The sequence below is a fragment of the Carassius auratus genome, chromosome 35 (genome assembly GCF_003368295.1).
Source record: "Carassius auratus strain Wakin chromosome 35, ASM336829v1, whole genome shotgun sequence".
NCBI classification, from domain to species: domain Eukaryota; kingdom Metazoa; phylum Chordata; class Actinopteri; order Cypriniformes; family Cyprinidae; genus Carassius; species Carassius auratus.
Genome location: NC_039277.1, coordinates 7,863,673 through 7,889,085, shown reverse-complemented (window position 1 = coordinate 7,889,085; position 25,413 = coordinate 7,863,673). Strand labels below are relative to the sequence as shown.

General features: G+C 39.5%; 1 protein-coding gene across 1 annotated transcript in view; it reads right to left on the bottom strand.

Moving 5' to 3' along the window:
• Window positions 1-14,128: 14,128 nt before the first annotated feature.
• Window positions 14,129-25,413, bottom strand: part of LOC113054247 (protocadherin-1) — a 77,558-nt gene continuing 66,273 nt past the window's right edge. The window contains exon 5 of the mRNA XM_026219659.1: window positions 14,129-16,514. Within this exon, the coding sequence (XP_026075444.1) occupies window positions 16,141-16,514 (374 nt within the window). The 3' untranslated portion in view covers window positions 14,129-16,140. The remainder of the gene's footprint in view (window positions 16,515-25,413) is intronic.

Genomic DNA, 25,413 nt, shown 5'->3' with positions numbered 1-25,413 from the left:
ATAATAATAATAATAATAATAATAATAATAATAATAATAATAAATAAATAAAATTACATACACTACAGGCTAAATGCTTTTTAATCAGACATTAAGTGTTCTTTACAAATAAAACCTGCAATAATAACTGGAAATAATTCAGTTATTACAGTTACTCACTGGCCAGCAGGTCATCCTTACTGTTAAGCCCCAGACACCTGAATATTAAATTTTCCACTGTCTCAGTTCTGAATGCCTAGAGAACAATGTAAGTGAAAACTGAATTATCTTACTCATCTCTATCTACTTAAAATTGCAGGGACAACCTACTCTTTGCAAGTTGCCATTATGGCAATAATGTCACCTGAATAGAAATATTCATAATTCTGCACTGCTGAACTCAGTTCATGCATACAGTCACTTATTGTATATTAAAATTATACAAACTTGGACTTGGCTTGGACATTAAGCCTGTGCACAATTCAACCTTCATTCCGGTTCTTTTTCACAGCAAGTCCAACCCAGATTGACACAACATTACATCTATTGCTCACATTATCGTTTTCATTTTTGAAAATGAAATATGGTGTCTCTCTTGAATAAGATCCATTGCTACTCATGTATTATCTTGTTCTCTATCACAACCTCTGCTTTTTTTCTTACAGATACCAACGCAAACAACAGATCTGGAATAATTGACTTTGCATGTAGCGGCTTTATTCATTTTAATTGTCTGACTATGTCTGAGAAACCAGACACATTCGCAGCGATGAGAAAGAGAGAGAGTAGAACTCCGCTGGTGTCTTCCATCTCACAAGAACAAAAAGGAAATACAAGTTAAGTCAAGTGTGAAGGGAGTACTCATTATAAAAGTGAAACATGTCAGTTTTGGTGTAAGAAATAAATTTAAAATGCATTTGACTTCCTGTTTCTCTCCTACAATAGAGCACTTTTACATTACATGATTAGTGTTGCTCAGAAAAAAAGGGCTCATTTTCACACTTTAAAACTCTTTATGAAGTCAACACGGCCTCTGGAGAATATTCTCCATTCCATCATGAAATCTTTGAGAGTTCAGCTGAAAGGTTATCAAGTCTCACTTTTCCCCATTTTCCTCCTCAGAACAAAAGACTTTCTGTCTCCTGGCAACAAAAGAACAAATTTATGGAGAGTGGAAGAGAAGAAATGTGACAGCATGTGGCACCCAAAACATATGCTTTATTTTATTTTTTACTGAGACTATTCAAAGTCCCTCAACCGTTTCTTCAAAAACACATCATGCGCTGAATAACGGCTTTGAGACTCGCCATTATCTTGAATTCAATGTGTTGTTGTTTTGAGGCACAATCTGCACTATCGTAATTGGAAAGCCAGGCCTGGTGTGTGTACTTCTTGTCTGAAAACACACTAAGTCAGGTCTGTAAGTTAGTGAACTGGGAGAGATACTTCTCCTGGGAGATACAGGACCGGCTCTGAGGACAGTGGAAGAAAACTAGCTGAGAAAAGTGTTTCTACACTCTGGGTTCGAGATGGAACCTCCAATTCCACATGGCTTTAGAAGATCCAGTCTGGGGAAGCAACAAAGTGGATGGGCTGAAATTGGCTGGATGCCGAGGGAGAGAGGTGTATTGTTAGGGCTATGGCAAAGCTCCTATGTCTGAGGAGGGAGACAATGATCTTCAATTACCAACAACTCTCAGTCCAATTTACTGCGGACATTAGAAGGGGAACAATGAAAGAATTGTCTTCAGAGGAGAGCTTCGGGTTGTAGAGGCTGAAACTTTCTGGATCGGTCTGTGAACAGAGAAAAAGGTGAGTTTTTTAATGTGCAGCTAAGTGGATCGACATATAGAAAAGTGAATGGGAGCCTTTTAATTAGATGACGGACGCAAAGAAAGGGTGGTTTTAATTAGAAGGGAATCGATTCCGAAAGGAAGAAAAGTTTTATTCAGAAGGGAAAGGGCTAGGAAAAAATGTGAGCTTTAATGAGACTACAAGATCAGAGCTTTAGTGAGAACTGCGATTTAAAAATATATATAATTTCTTTTTTCCAAAATAGATGGTAAGCAACACTGGGAAGTGCCTGTCATTAAAGCCATAATGTATTTCATTTCTCTTTCACTATAGGCCAAGACACACATGCCTAATGCAGATCAGATAAACCCCCCCAAAAAAACAACAAAAAAAAAAACCTTCCGCGGTTCACAAACAAAAAATTTCAAGGCTACATTGGTGGAGTAAATCAAAAAGCGCTTTGCATTACCCACCGAGACGCACTCATTTTTCTCCCTAATCGTGTGCATCCAGCCTCAGCAGTCGGCAAACAGGTGAGACTGTTCCTCAACGCCTAAGATATAACCGCAGATTTAGTCCGACAGCGTGGCAATTATAGGCTACTTTGATACAGAAGGATTGAAAGAGCAGAAAATGAGCGCGTGGGGTTGATCAGAGGCTCCGACGGCTGAGATCAACTGATGCCACTCAGCCACCCAGGTGTGTGCTTAATCAGGAGTGCTTCTCCTTTAGGTTTCGTGTTGGACAGAAGGATCAGGTCCGCCGGGAGACCACCTGTCAGTATTCATCTTCTAAATGAGAGCCCCCTTCCCCAATCCATCATGTAGCCTGTCTCCTCTTCTCTGGGAACTGCCAGTTCTGCTCTCCCCAGAAGCTACAACATTTTTCAACAAAACACCATGTTTTCCAACTGTACCCTGACTGTCTTTACAAAGCCATCTAGCACGTGCAGGAGAGCCTCCTCTGCACCTTTAGAGGAAGAGGAAACAATATAGCTCACCGTGTTTGTAGGGTTCATTCAGGTGCATAACAACATCCGACAAACCTCTCAAATAAACGCAAACAATGTAGCTGCACAAAACGGCGTCGAAATAATCCGGCCCTACTTGCACAAGATAAATATGTAAAAGCAGCTCTGATTAGGCTCTCGACTGATCTCTCTTCAAAATAAAGCACTCCTCTCCACCATTAGCAGTGGAGTGTTTTGTAGTAACTCCGTATGGCCTTCAATAAAATCGTTCGGAGCAGCTGTACACATGATGTTTAATTGCACCCCCTGTGTTTACAACAAAAGATCCATCTTTCCTTACTCTCCATTTTCTTGCCTTTACTTTCTAGCTATTGAGCATCTGCTTCTATCCACTTTGTCTAAGGCTGCTAAGTGAGTTTCTCACGGGAGAATCTTCTTGTTGCGATATTGAATTTTTTAATTTTGAAAGTTCGTATTTTCTCTAACTTTCCTTTCAGACTTCTGTTGCCTGACTGGAACTCTTTTCCCATAGGTCTGAGAAAAAAAAAAACAAAAAAAAAAAACAGTGGGTGCCCACACGTTTAGGAGTCACACAATGTGTTACTAGAACTAAAAGGTATTATCAAATACAATGTATTGTCTAAGGGTGTATTCACACAAGGAAAGTCTGCTAGTTCCCTTGCTTTGGTGTGGACCAAATACAATGTTTATAACCAATATTCTATCATATTTTTCCTTTATTTTCCTAATCACAGAATTATGCAGAAGATATATTTTATAGTTTCTATAGGCAACTGTAATAAATGTTGTCAATTAGCACTGCATTATTCAGATGCTTTTTTAATTTCCTAGTGATGACTTGAAAAACACACATAAACCATATATTGTCGCAGTCGTGTGTTTAATGTCTTCACGTTTCATTAGTCCAAACTTTTTTTATTAATGCCAAGGTATCAACAAAATAAGTGCAGAAAATATCAAAAGTATGTACAAAGAAGTGACACAAGCAAAGCATTGTTTATGCATGTATAGGCTAACAACAAATAAATAATAATATACAACAGATGAATAATATAAAAGAACAACTAACAAAATAGGTGAAAATAAAACAGTTTTAAGAGCTTTAAAGGGGTCATAGGATGCTTTTCTGGGTACTCACGGTGTTTTACATGAACGGGGGGAATCTCCTCATCCACCACCAGTGTGCAGCATCCACCTGGATGATGCGACGGCAGCCATATTGCGCCAGAACACCCACCACACACCAGCTTACTGGTGGAGAGGAGACAGAGTGATGAAGCCAATCAGTGTTTGGGGATGATTGGGTGGCCATGATCTTCAGAGGCCAATGGGAAATTTGGATTTTTAATGACCACAGAGAGTCAAGTCATGACCTTGGTTTAAGATCTCATCCGAAGCAAGGTGCTTTTACAGTATAGTTTCCCCGTCACTACACTGGGTCATTAGTACCCACACAGACTGCAGGGTGAGCACCCCCTGCTGGCCTCACTAACACCTCTTCCACCAGCAACCTAGTTTTCCCAGGAGGTCTCCCATCCAGGTACTGACCAGGCTCAACCCTGCTTAGCTTCAGTGGGCAACCAGTCCTGGGCTGTAGGGTGATATGCCTATAACAATAATCATAAAAAAAAGTTAACGGCTAAAGTAAACAGTGTCTCTGAGAGTGGCTTGGAATAGAGGGGTGGGGTCAGCAGGGCTCATTAACATTTAAAGGAACATGCTTCAAAACTGCTTGCTCTGAAAAGAGCTGTTTTTGACAGGGTAAACATTTTGTTTTTTACACTACCATTGAGAAACTTTGACCAAACTATGTTACAGACTTTTAATTAAGGCCCTAAAGAATCATATTAACTTGTGGAAAATGGCCATTTGATGACTCCTTTAAGATTGACAAAGAAGTGTGTATATACTGTGCACCTCAACACTGCCTGTAAGCCAATAACTTTTTTTTACTTTTTTTTTTTTACTATGCTTAAATGCGATGTGTCACAACATGTGGGATGCAATTAACATTTAAAGAAAACAGCTAACACATTTGCTAACCTGTCTAAATGGCAGGATAATTAAAATCCATTTTTGTCACACAATAGAAATGTGTTTATTGGCATAGTTGTTCTCACAGGTGTCACTTTTATAAAGAATGTCACGGTTTTCAGGCGTTAACCAGACCTATGAGAACAAAACAAGCATCATACCACATGCATACATTGTGGTGTAAATCATGATGATCAGCTGGAGTGGAATAATTAATATTGGCTACACTGTGAGTTGATTGAAAGTGCCATAGTTTACAGGGTGTGTAATGGAGGAAAATGCAGCCACATGGTGTGATTACTACATTTACCTGCAGGGGCTAAAGAGCCATGCTTCTCAGTCAAACCTTGACCCTTTGGGTGTATTACCTGGTTTCTAAAGCAACATTGGACACCATTGATTTTCATTGTTTAAAAAGCAAAAAAGTAAAAAGAAACCCATACATATATATAACTTTTTTTTGTTTTGTTCAACAACACAAAAAGTGTTTCCCTATATTACATTATTGTTATTTTATACTTTTTATATTTCTTATATGTTGTGTTTTACATTTGGAGATAGGGAATAGTTAATTTTTTTTTTTTGGCATCTGTTACACATCTGACATTTTCAAATAACGAATAAAGTAAACTTATTTCGTCTGCTGTTCAACCACCTATTTCTTCATTATAAATCATCAGTGTCACTTTATAATGTTTAGTAACAGTAATAATAATTCCATATTGCATTTTTAAAGCTACCTGTTCTGTAACATCATAATAATTCAATCTGACAAATGAAAATTTGGAAGGTGCAAAATTAGAGTTTCATAAGTGTAATTTTATTTCAAGAAACCTGGGTCATTCCGTGTTAACTAGGGATGTCAAATTTCGATTATTTCCATGATCGATCGTCGTTTAAATTAACGATCAATTAATCGATTAATCGTTAACCATAATACTGCAAAATGCGTCTATTGTAGGCACGCAGTCAGCGGTATGACAGGATGTGCAAAAGCCACACACACACACAAAACGCTTTCTCACTTGAATTAAAGAGGTTTTAGTCTGAATAAAATGCTAGTAGCAGGATTATAAAATGAATAGATGCGATTTATGATCATTTGATAAAATGAAGAGAGCGCGCCATACTTTTGAGGTCATTTTACTTTGTTGACCGTTTCCAATCCCGCACGGAGAACGCTGAACGCGCATCTTTAAATGGTTTTGTGGTGCTCGTTGTTGTATTTTAAAGCACAATTGCAATGTTTTCAACTAACATTATTGTATAAAATTATCCGAAATGTGGAGCGCGTGTGACTGCGCTGCACATTAAGTGAACTACATCGGCGCTGCTGCACCAAAACACAGTTGCTCACATTAATTTGATCCTGCTGGATTCTGTCCTAGAAAATGTCAGATTTTTAAAAATCCGGCATACAGCGCATTAGATCGTGACAGTGCATGCGTGCACACGAGGATGAGCGAGCGCGGCTTTGGCTAGATTTATTTGGAGGTTATTGCTCATGTCTCATTCGGCACAAATCGAAATGTTTCCATATTCGCAATGTATTTGAATGTTAAACTATTATTTATAATGTAAACTAGGCTTGTACTTAACACGCATTCGCATATAGACGGAAAAGATGATCCTCTTCATATGAGCAAAAACGTCCTTGGCATAACAGCAGAGTGGACCGGTATACTACGGTCTATTTAAACTGACCAGTGTAACCTTTTAATGTTTAGTTGACATTTTATTTTGATAATGAACAGACTGCGATGTAAGTTTGAATCGCTAGAATATACGTGTGCAGCAGGCTCCGGGGCGATCGAAACAGCTGAGACATTAAAAAATATATATATTTTCCGCAAAAGTGTTTACTTTCATTTGTGCACACTAACAATAAAAACAGAAGATTTGTGCTCTTGTAAAATAAAGCAAACAAACAGAATGCGTTGTCATCCTTTTTTTTTTTTTTTTGTGAACTTATGGAGCGCCCACACTTCTGTTTTAAATCCGTTAATCTTAATTATTTAAGTCGGATATATTTCGCATAGCCTATTTAAAAAAAAAAAAAAAAAAAAAAAAAACATGAAAACAAATTGTTATTTTTATGTTGGGCCTATTACTTAGTAGGCTATAAATTTTCCTTAAAGCATCCCATTTTGTCCCAGGGCTTAGAACCTGTGCCCTAGTCAGGTCCATGCAGAGACTTGTGAACGATGCTCGGCGTCACCGTTTAGTGACAGCAGTGAATGCTCCAGGAATGTGTCGGTCACAGCGCCTATTAATCGCTGTTTTGAATCCAGCAATTATTTATTTAGAAATGATAAGATCTGATTATGACAAGTGTGGTATAAAAGCTTTGTTTATTAGAGGAATGATAGGTTAACTGGAAAATGTTACATCGCGACCATGCTTTTGGACCCCATAGTCTTCATTTACGCGGCTTTGTTCTGGTTTGCCGGTTGGTCACGAATTTCCACAAATTCAGTATATTTAGACATTGTTTCTTTTCCTAAATCTTCATAGTCTAACCCTCTAATTTCCCAGGTTTATTTTATTATCTTTCGCTTTTAATAACTGTTTTCGCATCTCTTACTGTGGTAAACATGGGAAGGGAAATTAAAGATTTAATGAATTAAGAATTCGTTCGATTTATTAATTTGTTCCCTTATTTCACTTAAATCATGGGTTATTTAGGGAACAAAATTAATGAAACATGGACAATTGCCACATTAATAATTCGTAGGAATGAATTAACAAGTTGTAGGAATGAATAGACTACCTGTCCTGTCACTGTGTCCCGCAGCCCTGCAAAGCGCACGATATAAAACAGTTATCTGATGAAATGATTAGCAACTACATTTCTATTGCATTTAATGTTGAAGAACTTTTATGTTGTTTCTATTTTAATGTACTTTAAAGTTTAAATCACATTAAAAGCTTAATTTGTACATTGTGAATGAATGATGATGCTTTTATATATCGTCACCGTCACTCACAGCCGCTCGCACGTGTTGAGTGCGCATGAGCCGCACGCAGCCCAACATTGAATCGGTTAACCGACCATCGATAGCCTTAATCGATTGCATCTCTTATCGACAATTAATCGATCATCGATTAATCGTTGACATCCCTAGTGTTAACGCAAACAGAGGTCCCCATCTCAAATTTTTTAATTAGCTCAGATTTTTTTTCTGCAGAAAGATAAACATGTATATTGATAAAAGCCAAAATATTAAATGTCATGGATGAATATTTACCGAGTAAAACACTATTTCGTAGATGGGGGGGTTAAAATGGTAATTCTTTTGCCATTTTGATTTCTGCATACTGTTCTTTGACAATGTAAAGTTAAATGTTATTTTCTCACTTTCTCTATATAATTTATTTGCTGTTTCAATAACCTTTTGGAAGGTACAGGTAATACAAATAAATAAATAATTCATTACATCTGTGAACATGATTCAGACATTTCTGGATGGTGAAAACAACATCTTATTATTAGGAAAGGTGATTAGCAAACAATTATTAAAAGACCTGTTGGAGCACGAATGATTTGTATGTGGACATACTCATTTAGGAAGATCGGTGATGTATTCCTTTTACAAACAAATGTAATCCACTTTGCTTCAGTGACTCAGATGTCGGGAGTAAATGACGACTACTATGTTCATTATTACAATCATCAATAAAACAACTTGTCTATTCGTGTCTACATCTGCATCAGCGGGGAAACAATGGCGGACTGATGACAGCTCACTCAGGATAGGTCTAAGGTAAGATGCCAGTCCAGTCTGTGTATCGTGGGAGGGGCCTGTCTGTGTGACATCACAAAGACAGGCATCTGAGATCAGCTCGATTTGAGATAATGGTTAAGATTTTAGTAGGAAAAAAAAAAACACTGGGTGGATTTTAATCATTATATGGTAGTTGTGTACACGTACTGCCAACACACAATTCAGTTCTAACAACTTGTAAAAGTGCATGTAGCATCCTATGACCCCTTTAACATTTTGGCTTATTATCAATATCAAATATTTGATCCGGTGGCCTCTGGTTGAGTTGACACGGAATGACCCATCTGTGACTTTCAACGCAGAACTGTTTTCTAAATGTAAATAATATAAAACCTCAAGCTACCGAATATAAATATTCACATATAAACTAGAGGTCTTCACGGGTCCAAAAATTCTTGCCCGAACCCGACAGAGACCCGTAATGTACTACACCGAACCGACCCGGACCCGTCTATTATTTCAAAAGCTGGACCCGGACCCGTGTAGATCCGAGAAATGCCTACCCGGACCCGACCCGGACCCGTATATTACTTGAAATCTGGACCCGAACCCGCCGGGAAGACACAGACCCGACTGGACCCGACGTTGACATATTCCACCTTAAATTGCTATTACAAGTCAATAAACCTGTTGCGAAGAATACAGCTTTTGTCTTACCTAATTTAAAGAGCCGTGATCTCTCTTCCTTGTACCTGACTGCCTGTGATGCATTACAATCCTCCGTCAAGAAAGTTATTCATGTTATTCCTCTCGTTATTCCAAGTCCAAGCTGAATCCACTCATTATTTCAGCTTCAAAAGTCCACTTGATGTCACGGTGACGGATGACAAATGCTACTGTGCACATGTACATTGTGACTCGAGTTAATTCGCATAATAACTTACACTGTTCGCCTTTTGAACTATAATAACGATCGCTCGTGCAATGCCATGGCCGCTGACATTATTTATTTACTATCATCTGATCTCTGTCTGTGCTCTCTGCTCTGCATCGAGTCTGAATCTGAACCACTTAAACTTTAAGATTAAACGGTTCATTTATAATATTATAAAAATGGGAGAAAATGTAAAACGCGGTTTGGCGGTCGAAGTGTCCCTCACTGCTTGCCATAGAAACATGACTGCACATGCGTGCTAGCTTTATCAACCTAAAATGCCTTTACGCAATTTGAGCGTAATAGAAAACATTCATGTGACAGTTCACCTCAGATTGTGTTGCTGATTTGAAATATATTAAACATGAGTGTGTCAAGTCTGCAAGCATTACCGTGTGTGCACTTGTATTAACTCGAGTCTGCGAGCGAGACAGAGAGAGAGAGAGATCACTTTTTTTTGGCTCACTCTTTTCTTTTCCTAATTTTACAAGTTGCAAGTTACAAAAAACACAAGCAGTCTTTGATAACGGCTGGATGTTCTCCGAGTCCGATGACTCCGATCGGCGATCGCACGGGTATTACACACAATGTTAAACAGACCCGGGACCCGAGGTAATAGATTCGGACCCGACCCGGACCCGGCTGATGATTTAAAATATAGACCCGAACCCGTACGGGTCCCGGGTCGGGTCCGGGGTCGACGGGTGTCGGGTGCACTGTGAAGACCTCTAATATAAACACATACAGCAGGTGACTCAGACAGGCATGTATGCCAGTGGCTTGAAAAGCAGTGGTTTGAAAAGCTGTTTTAATTCCATTTGGGCAGAGACTTGCTGTAAATTAGATTAATGTTAAAGTGTCATGTTTCCAGGATTAGAAGATGAATTCAAATGAGTCTCTAGGTATGTGATGGTGCTCAGCAGGTGGGCAGGGAAGTGTGAGGTGAGCTACACTCTCTTGAAGGCACCACTGATTCTGAGCTCTCTGCCATGGTTCTACAATTTCAATAATCCCGTTTTAACAAACCGACAAACACAAACAGTGCGGGCCAGTAAAATACGACTTCCTGTTATACTTCCTGTTGGACTACTCCACAAATGTGACTCTTATTGTACCACAGTAACTCTCTCTCTGCCAGTCATGAGCTATAGGCCATTTTTATCAAGCAGAATGCCACAGAAGAGGCAGTGAACGAATGTGAAAGGGACAAGTAGTTATTCAAAAAGTGATTTTCCACTTGAATATACAGGAGAAGCCTTCTGAGGCTTATGCGATTGTGGAAAGGGGGGCGTTTAGGCCCAGTGAACAGGTGAGGAGGCACTACTGTGAGGCGTGGTGTGTGGTCACTGTGTTTGTCAGGGCTGATGGATGGCTCTAGGCCGTTTCGGGATCATAGATGATTGGAAGATTGAGTTCAGGTGGGATGTAATCGGGTGTTAAATGAGACAAAGAGACTTTTTATTGACACTATTGGGCAGCAGAGGAGTGTATACAGTACCTAGCTGGCGTGGACAAAAATCGACAGGCATGTGTGAGATTGGATATACAGTAAGACGCAAAATGCATTTTATATTTATGTGCGATGTTGCATGTGCCCGCAGTACCGAACCATTTCTCCAGTGCTTATTGACTTTGCTCATAAGCCTTTGATGATGCTGTTTAAATTGCGCCATTGATTTTAATGCACCAATTACGTATATAGTGTATGAGAGTCGATATGTAGGACAGTGGTACAAATAGCTGAATATGAAGAGGGCTTTAGTTCAGCAATTTTCGATGAGTCTTAAGTGCCCACGATCTGTAAAACACCCCACTTTCCTGAAAAATGTGCGATCAATACTGTGGAGAAAACCTTTTTAGGGCTTGCAGCTATATGACTTTTCTGTTAAATGAAAGTATAATCAAGTTTTTAACGTCTTGTGACTATAGGAAAAACATGCCACCTTTAGCATCATTACGTAGAGGCCTACTACCGGGAAAATGTGGAATTCGTGCACGCATCGATCTCTGCATCTTTAAACAGGCACAAATGTGTCATGTGATAGGAGGGTACGAAGGGAGGTGGCGCTTTTGATATATGCCATTATTTGACAGTGTTTAATTGGAGAGTGCATTTGAGAGGCAGCCGTCCCCGCCGCTGGCTTTGCTTCTAATTGCCAGCAGCACCGCGCTTAACGAAGCGAGCAAGAAGGAGCGTGGGTGAGGGAGGAACAGAAAGAGAGAGGGGCCAGGTTTCTATGGCAACAGCACATCAACAGTAGGCAGTAGCCGAGGGGGTAGTTTCATCTTGAAGAAAGACCCTCTCTGCCGAGGCTTCCTCCACAACGAGAAATAAATGCCCCGGCCGCACGTAAACAAAACACCAGCGAAACGGCTCCTTTTTAAGCTCAGCCTGCAGAGTGTGAGGCGAAGCGAAAACCTATCCATTAGAAAGAGATTAATGGAAAAAAACTCAGTGGGTCCTCCCAAAGCAGCCTCGGTTAAATAAGCTGCTACAAGCACCCCTGTCTGCGAAATGTGCTTCTATGTGGTCCAGAAACCAGTATCATCCTGATCTCAATTATTATTCATGCAGCTTCACTCGTTTCATCCGCCGTCCTCGGGAACGCGTACGCTGTAGGTGATGTCAACAAGAAACTGAAGAACACCAGCAGAAAAGAAGGCTATCTGATTCATTAATCCTGACTTGTTGAGTATCAGGTATTAAACGCTAATCTTTTGCCTTACTGGGGAGTTGTAGTTATCCTGACGACCATTAGAGGGCAGTTAGGCCTTCTAGACAAGCATAAAGTGCGTTTCTCACGTTTGTCTGTTTACTCACATACTTGCTCCAAGTATTTACCTCACTTTCTATCTTGTATGTTTCATATTCTTTTGATCTTGTTTATGACTCTCGCTTTTGAAAGCGTTTGTTTGCTGGCTCACATCAATATATTTTTATCCGTGAAAGCTATCATTTCAGAGGTGCGCGAATTATGTAGTGGCATAACTATAAAGACAGCGCACCAAATGAAAGCCGGATTGATTTATTGTCTTTTGTCTCGGCGTTATCATCTTTATGGCTTCGTCTTTATTGTGCTGTCGAGTACTGGAAGGTCTTGGGTGTAATGCTTTAACTCCTTGTTGAGGAGAGAATTAGGTTTCAGAGACTGAGAAAATTCGGGGTCTTGTGTTTTTTGATCATTAATATTGATGGACAGCTTTTGTGAAGTGTGAGCTTCACATGACTAGATCTCACATTCGCTATTCTGTTCTATTAAGTTCCTGTCAGTCTGGCGAAACCGTAACCTTTTCCTCTTTCTCTGTTTACATAGGCAAAGAGACCCGGAATTGGAGAGAAAGAAATTGAGTCTTATATCTTTGTCAGATCAATTTGCTTTATTAATGAAAAAGCTTCATGGAGAGATCACAGTCCCTAGATTCATTCTTAAACAATGACTCACCAAGCAAATGTATTTTCCTTTTTTTTTTCTTCTCTCATTTTATTACAAACTTTGCAAGGACTTATTACAAGGGGTTTGTTTTCAACATGCGGAAACAGAACAAAACCAAACACATGGGAGTCAAACAAACAAGTCGGATCGGACAATCCACTGTTCACAATAAACATAAAATCTGATAAAGCCCTCGGTGACAGGAGCCGGTGAATGACTACGGTGCAGGCATACGACGGCCACATTCACACTGACTCGGCAAAAAAAAAGATCAATCCATCCAAGGCAAGATGTGCACATCTCAATAAACACTTTACGATTTGTATATGCCATCGGCTTTTGTTGTAAGATTTAAAAAGCTTCACTTGCATGTACATAAAACTGTACAAAAACAGATCATCACAAGCATTTTTAATCCTATATAAATATAACCAACAATTAAGGATAACAAGTTTTGAACTCTCCTGCAAAAGACATACTTTCAAGGCAGCTGTCTTCAGTTTGGGGTGAATGGTGAAGATGAGTTTTGTGCAGTTAACGTCGCTTTTGTTCTCAAGAAAAGGTTTCTGAACCGGCACTAACATTTCAGCAAGAACAGTAAACGGTTTCTACCAATTATCTTTGGAATTCATGCTCAGCTCGTCGCCTGCTAGACACCACACACGGGGAATGTGGAGAGCTATGTACAGAACACTTTTTAAGAGATGTTTACTACAAACACCAGTTTTCGTTACTCTATGAAGAAAAGTCTCGCTCTAAGGATGAAGAAAAGACTCCCTTGTTTCGTTACGGTCGTCTCATCACATCCAGACATCTAACAGCGAAAGAGCACACATCTAAACACCAGTTTAAAAAACAACCACAAGAAGTGGACATTCCTCCATCTGTCCTCTGGCATTTTGGGCCGAAGGACTCTAGCAGTCTAGCCTTAGAATTCCTAGGAATAAAACAGCCAATATAAAGCCAGAGGAGTCGAAACCTGCAATTCAGACTGTCTGAATCAGGCTGGCATCAGAGTGGAGGAAGGTCAAAACCTGCTTCACTCAGAGTTAGAATAGATGAAAGCCTTTAAGTGGTGGTAGAGTTTCGTGGTCATCTCTATCTTTTAGCCATGTTAAGTCCAGGTCAGCGATCTCACACGTTTGCCTGGGAAGCCTGCCTGAAGTGCAGAGGAGAAGCAAGCTGGGCTAATTACGCTGGATCATGACTCTCGCTGGATTATTTTTTTTTTTCCTGTTTGGAGTCACTAAATGGCTTTGAAAAAAGCATAATGTGCTGTCTTTCCTTAGGCGGGATAATCATTCGCCTTATTTAATCATGGCTACGTCCAGTAATTTCCATACGTTTCAGACTTAATTATTTGGTGAGAGGTGCTGAAGACCGTCGCGATGAGGTAAGTGCATTGAAAATTGCGACTTGCTAAACAACTGAAGCATTTGGACCAGGATCTTTTTCTGTGATCTGTGCTTCCTTTGGGGGCTGGAGAGTTCGCATATGCCAACTGCACCACACTCATTACTCACCCTAATTAAGGAAATGCCCACTGTCAACCCCCCTGCAGACATAAAGCAAGCTCACCCAGGTGTGGAAAAAGTCGAGATATTGAGGCGATGCACCGTGATGCAATAGTAATGATAATGTCCATCAGATATGGTCCTTGAGCACACTAGGTAATCATTGTCAAAATGGTCCCCCAGAGATTCTCTGAAACTTGGAGGGAGCCAGAGCTTCAGAACAGGTTAGATAGTCAGCACAGTGTCAAAGAAAAAAAAGAAATTCCCAACTGATGGAGGGCAGAACAATTTATGAAAAAAAAGGTGGCTGAAATTAGGCAAATGGTGATGTGATCGCTTGTAACATTTGTAATTATTTGATTGTGGGAAAATAAAAGAACATGCACAGTTGACATGCGAAAGACAAGACAGGATTATCAGTCTAATTTGTCCATTGTGATTGTTATATACAACTGTTTTTTAAGGCAATTAATACATTTGTTCTTCAAACAAAGTCTAAATAGGACACACACATTTCATTTAAAACTGTAAAAACTATGTAAACAAAGAAAACAGGACCGTGAATATGAGCGTGGCAAAAAGGACTCATTTGATGGAGATGAGGTTTGTTTGTGGACAAAACCATACTGATAATTTGAGGGGAAGCAGGTGGTCTCCTCCTCACTGGGGCTGTGCTGTGTGAGCCGTAGGCGTCTTTGCGAGTGCCAGGCAGCGTTTGAACTACATCGTGGGAGTTCAGGAGAGATTCACAGTGCCAAAAAACACAAGTTCTGCCGTATGACACAAAAGTATGCACTCACATTCTCACCTATTGAAGAATGTGCTAATGTACCAAAAGCCACATGTGTTACTTTTTGTGACAGTAGGTCCCCTGATGCATGAACGCACACACCGGCATACGTTAAGATCTGTCATATCGAGTTAATAGATGTTAAACCCACTGCCCGTTCTCCAAGCGCACACACACAGCTATACTACATGCTCCAGCGTGCAGATGGACATACAGCACAGCAGGTGAGGATCTAGGCCCTAGACGGGCACGACGAGGGTCAGGAGCACCATCAGGATGTTTTCCCCTTCACTCCAGCTCGTCTATCCACGTTCCCATATGGCCATTACAAATGTTCAAATCCTCAAAAGCAGTGGTAAATACACACACTTCAGGTGTTCAGGCTGATTTAGATGTAACTTTTGACCTTTTTGTATATACTATTTTTCAACTTGAGCCTGATAGTAATATTCATATATTCACCATACACATGTATTTACAGCATTATTACAGCATGTATAAAGACTGCTCTCCTCTGAGGACAGGATCAGGTTAAGAGTGTCAGACACTCTATGTGGCTCAAGACCCTTTTACAGCAGTATCTCCAGTCCACTATAGCACTTGGTAATCTAGTAGAAGAACCCATGAACATTCTGTAGGCTAGCGAAGCTAAAAGTCGGTTAGTCACGTAAAAGTATGCATCTTTTTTTTTTTTTTTATGGTACGCAAAAACAGTATAAAAAGTTTAAAGAAACCACAAAAAAATGTTAAAAGTGATCATAAATAGATGCATGTATGAATGAATGAATGGATGAATAAATAAATAAATCTACTTTGACATTATGACAATTGTGTATTTTTCCAATATCCAATTTATATCCTGTCGCAAATTCGATGTTCTATTTTTGCAACCGTGTCTTTGTAATTTCCGGTGCGTGTCAATCAGAGATGGTGGGTGTGGTTATCTCACAGGTATATTTCTCTTTTCGAGGTGTGATTGGATGGAGGATTGGTAGGTGGGAACTCTGATGTCACGCTCAGAGGCACCTCCTCCAGCGGGGCGTGGCCACTGGGGTTGTGGTCACTACTGGAGTAGGCACTACGGGAAGGTGGGAGGCATGGCCTGTTCTCCTCTGCTCCCAGCCTCACGCTCCCATTGGCCAGGCGTCCCAAGCTCCCCCTCTCCTGATAAGGCACAAACGTGGACAGTTTAGGGGGATTGCGGGTCTTGCGGACGGGCGAAGGCTGACCAGGCATCCAACAAGCATCTGAGTGACCCAGCTCGCTACACTCCTGACTGCAGTTTCCCGTCATGGCAACATCAGGCAGTGAGCGAATATCTGTGAGAAGAAGGCACACAAAAAACAGTCTTTAATGACGAGTAAATTATATAAAAGAACAGCAAATCAAAACTTATTTTGTTGTACCGGGTGAGTCACAGAGACACTGCAGTTCACCTAGCGTAAAATGCAAGCAACTAACAGGGAATACACAAAGAGCTGCCAGTGGTTGCTATGCACTGTGGTGTGGTTGCCATGTGAGAGGCAGTATTTGCTATGCACAGTGCTGTTGTTATGGACTGCATACTGGGATTTCTTCAGTGGTTACTGTGGGTCAGAATTTTCTGGTTTGATTCTTTAAAGTCCTTTGAATTGAAATGATTTCTTCATAGTGTAGGCATTCCGACTGACGGTTGCTAGGTGCATTCGAATGTATGCATGCCCACATATGTATTGGAAGTTTGATGGCAAAACGGCGGAAGTGCAATTCACTTTTCCCTGCATTTATGTCCCTTGGGCTGCAATCCCTCGATATTCGTGTCTTGAATATTTATGCACAAATAAACATACAGGCATGCTTGCATTCAATATCCTACATTCAACAGTAAATGAGATCCACCAAGGCCCCTGAAGGAAAATTCAGCACTAAGGCTTGAAGATTGGCAGGTCTGAAATTAGTGAGCCTCTGATTGCTATCCATTTTCCATTCCACTGTTCCCTAATTAATTAAACAGGGCCGAGACCCAGTGACCTCATTCTGATAGAGCCATTCAGAGAGCTACATTAACACACACTCCCTGTAATCCACCAACCACATGCTCTCTCTCTCAGGAGCCGTTCCACTCTGTGGACCACATTCCTCACCCTTGTGCATTCACACCAGAGGTTTTCAGTCTCTCAGTTATGAACCCGCGTGGGGCTGCTGGAAATGCAGATGGAGTCATGGTCTTATTTTTTATCATAGTCTAGGAGAAAAATCTTTAGAAAACAGTAAAATAACAAAATTACTTTGTGACAAAGCTAAGAATTTCAAGTAGTGTTGGGAATTTAGGACCGAAAGGAAGCATTTGTGTTATTTGTTATTTGTATATATTTGATTCTAACCACGTCATGGCAACGAATAGAGAAGTCAGCAATGCAATTTATTAGTATTGTGCATTTAGACACAACAGCAAAGGTGCTTTTTATCCCAGATGCCATACTTTTATATTTTCTTCGGTCATTGAAAAACATTATTTTATTACTTTGACCAAAATCAAAAATAATAAAGAAGACCATTGATCCTATATGGAATTGGTTGCGGAACACAGAACAATAAGAACCAGTTTTGGGGAAGCCACTCTGAAACTATAACTTGATAAGTTAAAAGCTACTCATAAGTTAAAGTAGTTAAGCAACAGTCAAGCTACCCTTCTTAAAAAGTAGCTAGCTACACTACAAGTTGCTACCAGAAAGTAGCTAGCCTTAACTACCCTTTGTTCACAGTGACATATATCAGAAATACCTGAATAAGTGTTAATGAGGAATGTTTTAAGTAAAATACAATGCAATACAATTATGTTGTCAAAGACTATTGTTTTATTCCAAACAATATAATATCTCAGGCTGTCAGAAGTAAAAGTTCAACACTGCATCACATTTAGCATTGCAATAAATATATATATATATATATATATATATATATATATATATATATATATATATATATATATATATATATATATATATATATTTAAGTAGCTTGAATTAAACTCACAAAATTATTTTCTCAAAAATATTGTGTAAAAGATGGCTTTTCCCTGGAAAAAGTAATTAGGACCTGGAAAAGCTACATTGTTTTAAAAGTAGCTGAGGTTCTGTCGAACTACTAAAAAATGTAGTTACATTAGTAGTGTCAGTATTCCCCAACACTGTTAAGAACCTCTGATCTACCTGCAATGTTACCTTTCTCTCCACTTTCAATTATCGCCACAGTTTCAAACAGAGACCGAGAAAATGAAGAGAAAAGTAGTGAAGACCCTTAAATGTGCAAGAGATCTACAGATGGCAGCCCTGAGGCAGACGCTGGGGCCCAGGGGACGTACCTCCACTGGCATTGAACATCCAGACAGCTTTAATGCACTCATTAAATAAAGCTCTGTGAGGCTCCACCGGCACAACATAACTGACAGTTCTCTCCACACGAAAACACCACACTGACCCCACCACCGCGCAAATGAACGTATGCTTCAAAAAAACTCCCAGTAAGCAGGAGCCGACATGGTCAATACATCAAAGAGGTCTTGAATAGGCTAAAAGAGGGCGTTTACTGGAGGAGGAAAGAGGCTTTATATCTCACCAAACGGAATAGATCAACTCACCCCTCTGGAACAAACACATTAAGAGTTCTACAGTCCTGTTTGTTTGTGTGCGAAAGGGCTAGATTGTGTGGGAGAAAAAAGTGTGTGGTGAACTCGGAATATAATTGAGGATGTGCATTAGAGGCACAACCTGTGTGTGTATGAGGGGTAGGATGTGCGTAGGAAAGGGAGCATGTGTGTTAGATGATGTTACTCTCCATGTGCTTGAGAAGTAATAGTGTTTGCACGTGTTTGTGCAAGAAGGATGTGTGCTACAGATGGTGTTTGAAAAGTGAGGTGTTGGGAGTGTAGAAATGTGTGTGTGTGTGCGTGCGTTTGTGATATTCTTGTGGCTATATGTAGGCAGGCGTGAAAACAGTTTCTTACATCTATTATCCATTATTGGATCTCATTTCTTCCAGTATATATATATACATATACTGGAAATTATAGAATAATAGCCAATTAAATGCAGATCTACTTGAATGATTTGAAGTAGTTTTAGACAAATGAAAACGGGAAAAGAAAGCATGCATTTAGATGTGAGCACAAGAGACAACGTTGAACAAGTACTGTAGTTTACAAAGCAGTTACTGTAGTTCTGACTCTAAATTCTGATTAAGTGTGCCACATTTGGACTACTATGCATGCAACTGTTCATGTAGTTTGTGTGCTACATTGTGGAAAATTTTATATGTATATATAACAGAAACTATTTTTTCACTATTGGTGTATTTTATAATATTTCAGTTCCTTATCACACCTTACCCACAATACAATCAGTAAGTGTGTTTACATGCACTTTACAAGACTTATTCAATTGATTTAGTGTTATTCAGTTCATCTTTTTAAAATGTCAGGTGCACTGTTACACAAAGTTAATAAAACAAAGATTACGGAAACACATTATACAGAAAATATTGTTTACTTCTTTCTGCTTCAAAATGTCATGTTAAAATCAAAGTGTTACTTGCCATTTCTTGTTTTTTTTTTTTGCGAAATCCAACACACAGACCGAAATAACGTGATCGTAGCTCAGCTTTGTCCAGCATGTATACACATTAGCTGTAGCTCAATTATAACCGCCTTTCAAAGCTTCGAGTAGCTTACTGTTTTCATAAATTACATTTCACATCTTAAAGTTGTGTGTGTTTTGGTGTTTACTGTGATTGGCATTAGAGGTCAACCGATAGTGGATTTTACAGATACTGATAGCTAGATTGGATCACACTGGCCGATACGATTAATCAACCGATAGTTTTTAAAATGGATACTGTATGAACTAAAATACTGCTTTACTGTTAAAAAATAAATAAATAATAATAAATAAATAAATAATCTGAAACTAAAAACTGAAGGTGAATCAAAATGTATTGAACCATACTTTGTAAATGAATAAAAATATTAATATTAATTATATATTGATAATTAAGGTTAGTTCCAAGTTCTTTAATGTTAACAGTGGCAACTTTAAAAATTTAAAATGTTTAAGTAAATGTTGAAATTCACAATACACAATAGAATGAACAATACTTCTACAGCTTTCAGTAATCTTAATGTTACAATGGACTCTTATCAATGTGACTCATCAATGTGGTTTCTCACATCACTAGCTTTAAATATGCAAATTTTCTGACTGAAAAATACATTCATGTGACCAGCTGTATATAAACTAATGACAACAGATGGTAACAATTATGAAATAAAACAGCGCCAGCCTCACATGTCAAAACAAACATCACAAGGTGTCAGATTTTTGCCTTCAGAGGCCACTCTCATGTTGTAACGACAGCAGGACCATCTCAGCCAGTCAAGTAACTGACGCAACAGAAAACTATCGGCATGGATTTTTGTTGATAGCGATTGTTCCAGCAATCAAATATCATGCTGATTAATCTGCAAAACTGATCAGTCGGTCGATCTCTAATTGGCATTTTGTATGGGGTTTGGACCATGCATGGGTGTTCTGTCTGTACAACAAAAGTTTGAAACCGTTTTGGTTTTCACAGCACACAACCTGAGACCAAAAGGACCAAAAGGAAGTCTTCATTTTTAGACACATGTAAGGGTGGGTTTGCAGTGTTCTTGCATCAGGGAACCAGTGGGATGACTGGTCTCGTTGATCTGTGGCAGGCTTCCTTTCAGTCTGATCTCCAGCTGGGGGGTAGTGGGGAGGGGAAATGGGCATGTTGCTCTTCCTGAGATTTCACAGAACACCTCCTTTCTGATCTGGCGTGCACACTTTCTAACGTACCCTCAGCCTTTTGTCCTCTCTCTGTCTCTCTGATCCTCTATTTCTAGTTATTTTTCTGAATGACTCTATTTACCTTGCTTTTCTGCTTTTATTCTCCCACCCCCTCCCTTCCTCTTTTACTTTCTCTCCAATCTGCCACTTTTTTCTCTCCGTTCGTCTCTCCTCTCTTTCCTTCTACCTGCTGCTTTTGAGTGTGCCGCTGTGCTCTAATCAGCTGGAAATTACAGTCCAGTTCACGGAAAAGCACACCAGATGAAAAGAATCTGACGCCACAATTGTCCACAGTTTTAATCAAATGTGCAAAATGCTCATGTAATTATAAGAATCTATTATCAAAAATCAGGTGCCCTGTGGTTAACCACGAAAGAAAAACAATGATGTCTATATTTCTGTAATAATTTGTGGCAGTTGTCTTCTTGCGGAGGGAAAATGACACAGCTTGGTTTAGCCTGACATGCTGAGGTTATTATCAGACACAGAAGCTCCTCTAACAAGCTGGCACTGCTGAGTACATCATGTTCCTTTCTAGAGCAACCAGGAAAGACAAAGAAAATGAGAGAAATCAGCTGAGAAAATAACACAAAATAAGACAGATCTTGGAATCCTTCACATAATTGCGGAGATATCCCAAGAAGGATACATATTTAAGAAGTAATGATGGCAAATTTTCAGGTGCTGAAGCATTATGGACATCTAGTGTCCTGTGTTTGTTTCCATTACAAGGACATTTCTGTTGCTCTATGAAAGCATAGAGCTTGATTTCTTGGTTACAAAACCTTTCATATTTGGAGTTAGAGGGGTTTTTGAGGGCTTAGGAACTAGCATTTTTACAAACTCGTTCATGTTTACCCATATTTCAATGTCTACCTACTCAGTGTGGGGCTTTTGTTAAACTAATCTCTACTTCTAAATATTTCACTCCAGAAAGTACAAAACAGATTTCAAGGAATATTTGATTCATTATTGAACACAGCTCTACTCTATTTTTGTACTAGTGAGTGTGTTGATTGCTGCTTGGAACATTTGGGTTACTGCAGTTGTCTTTGGTGTCCATTTTCCTCCTCCAGTGTTTGGCATGCTGTGCCATGCATTTCCATTTGAGAACGAATGGAATGGATGAAAAACTTCTTCTAGAGGACCTAAGGAACCTCTAAGTGGAGATCTGTGCGGGATTGATTTTTCAGTTCCGTCCCTACAAGATTATGTCCCGTTGGACAATATCCAACCCTGCAATTGTAAACAGTTTCTACCTTAAAATAAATTGTAACTTTTACTTTTAGATAATAGTATTTTGTGGAAGCCCCACGATTGATTGCTTTCTTCAGCTTCCTGCACACACACATCGTCATCTTTCCTCTTGCACTCAGAAATTCAGAACTTGTCCCATGCTGCATTCAGTGACATCGGATGCAGACCCCTACCTCCAAGAGAAGAAAGGGAGAGATTGGGAGGTAGTGGCCATTTTGATGAACTGATTAGCCACTCACTTCTGCCAGGTCCCTCTGATGGGCAGTAATTTTTGAGCTAGGGATCATTTTCCTCTTGGCGCCGGAGTGGTGCTGCTTGGCTGTAGCATGTCCTAGGTTTTATTATGGTGATTGCTGGCGTTCATATGGTCGTATCTGGCTTTGATGCAACACAATTTGGCACTATCAGTTTGCTGTTGGATTAAGGGGTAAAAATTAAAGTCTGGCTTCCCGGAGTGTGACTGTATAATCACAAAGCTTTAGAGCATGGAGCAAATGGGCAATGGTGTGTATGGCCGCATTAATACATGCGAGGGAACGTGTACTGTCTGCAGACTTTCAGCATATGTTTGACACCACAGAGCGTGTTGCCAATGGCTTGCTGGTGAAGATGGAGAGTGGCCACAGTGGACTTGCTCCTCTCAGCACTGCTGAAAATAAGGAAGTACATGTCAGAGCCACACAGCCTGCTCCCTCTAGTGCCATCCATCATGGCAGGCCAGTTCAGTAGTTAGAGAGCGCTTCGTTGCTTCTCCGTGTATGCGTGCGTGTGTGAGATGGAGGCATGAACCCCAGGGCATTTCTTTGCCTTTATGAGCAGCCCAACTGGGGTGGAAGTGGATTTGGCTGCAAGCCCGCAGTCTCAAAAAGAGTGCCCTTCACTCTATCTGCTCTAAGAGAGCTTTGTCATTGTGGTGGAGAGGTGGGGCATGGACAGAAACTGTGTTGAATATAATTTCTCCTTCCGATTTGTGTCAATAGCATTATACAATGGTCTGTAAAGAGGAAGATTTCCAATTTGCCATCATTTCCTCCTTCCTCCCACCGTTGAATTAAAAAAAGAATAAAAGTTAGCCCAAAATCTGTCATCATTTACCCACCCTCCTGTTGTTCCAAACCCATAAGACTTTGGTTAACCTTTCCTAAAACATTAACACAGAGCTTAATTTGTAAATTGCGAGGTAGCACTTTATTTTACAGTCCTGTTCCCCATGTACATACTATCATAGTAATTGCAATAACTATGTAAAAACTAGGTACTAACCCTGAACCTACCCCTAAACCTAACCCTACCCCATGTAGTTACCTTGTATTACCAGAACTTTCTTAGATAAATACACTGTAAGTACACTATAAGTACATGTAAGTGCACATACTGTAAAATAAAGTGCAACCAATTGCGATGTACCGGAAGAAGCGGGGTAACGGATCCAGCATGTTACAGGAGGGATTGGTAACGGATCACATTGGTGGACCAGTTGAAGTGATTAATAGCATGCCTCAGTTGCTTTTAGGGTCTGTACGGTCAATAATAACCGGGAAAAGCCATACAATTTTCAAAATAGCAATTTTCAGGCCTGAAAAAGTTTTGAAAAAGTAAAAAAAAAAAAAATAAAAAAAAAAACAAATACAACTTATAACTTTATATTTAATCATGTCCTAAATTTGGGTGGGGGAGTTGCGTGTAGCTACTGTATATCACATAGTTTTACATTCCCACAGATTTCAAGTTCATAATGAGGGAAATCCCTGCATTTATTCAATATAGTATGTAGGTTAGATGAACAAATAAATTCACGCAAACTATAAGATTAAATCAGTCATTATGAAATCAGCGTTTGAAACCATGAACTCTCTAAGAGCGTGCTTCACATCAGTGAATCTTGTCTGCATTATAGACAAGCTGCTGCATGCTGCATGCTGAGATACAAGACTTTCACTCACATTTTGGCACAGCTGACAGAATTGTAACTTGGGTCATTGTTGCATTGTCACTAAAATGTATAATTTGCACATCTTTGCACATCTTGTGCGCTCCAGAGGCTGTATTCTGTACACTCATAAAGTCACATCCAAAGTGCACGGGTATAAAGCCGTCCCGCTAGTTATTTTTCGTAGTTTGTTGAGCTTAAGTGACCAAATACACACAAAATGATGTCTGAATGGCCTTCCTGGTGAGTATCCTCTTTAGCACTGTAGGTTCCTAAATGTAAACAGTTGAGAAAGAAAACGCATGTGTAACAGTAAGGATCCATGCATTCGGTTTTTGTGTGAGCAGCCTCATGTGAGCAGCAGCCATTCACGCCACATCTTTTGCGCGCAGAAGTTTATTTCAAATGTAGATGTGCACTCAAGATTTTTCCATGACATATATGCATGCTGTAGGTCAGCACGGACGTCTTTCAGTGGCGTGGGAGGAGGGGGGGTCTGCCAAAATTAGGTGCCGAATCGGATTTCGAAGGTGCCAGATTAGGCTTGTTCCGGCACAAATTAAGCCCTGCATTAAGATATAATAAATGAAACCTGAGAGGTAAATGTCCCACCTCAGTGTAACCAAAACTTAAAAGATTAAAAAAGGTTACAAAGGCACTGTAGTTTTATATGTGTGTGTGTGTGTGTGTTCTTACGTAAAAAAAAAAAAAAAAGTCCTCAAATTTTTTTATAAATAAATAAACAATTATACAATAAAACAAAAAAGCAAAGGACAAACACAATAGAAAATAGTTACAAGTGAAGTAAACAGTGCTTTAAGTTTTTTGTATGCAAGTCTGAAGTATTCAGCTTACAGTCTAATACAGAAACTGAACAATCGAATTTAAAATAAAACAGCATAGTCTTCACTTTAAGAATTGAACTTGCTTTGTTTATTATTATTCAGGCTACAGATGTCCTTCAATCAAGAGCAGTGAGTGATTTTTTTTTTTTGTCTTTTGTTGTTTTATTAATATTAAGCACACAGACAGCAGCCTGTCTGTCACATGAAGAGCTGTACGTATCCAATTTACTGTTACTCATATTTTCACTCTAAACTCTTTAAGTTCACTTAAGACCCTGACTAGGGTTTACGTGAATAATCAAGCACTGCATTTTTTTTTTTTTAATTTTGCTTCTATTTAACT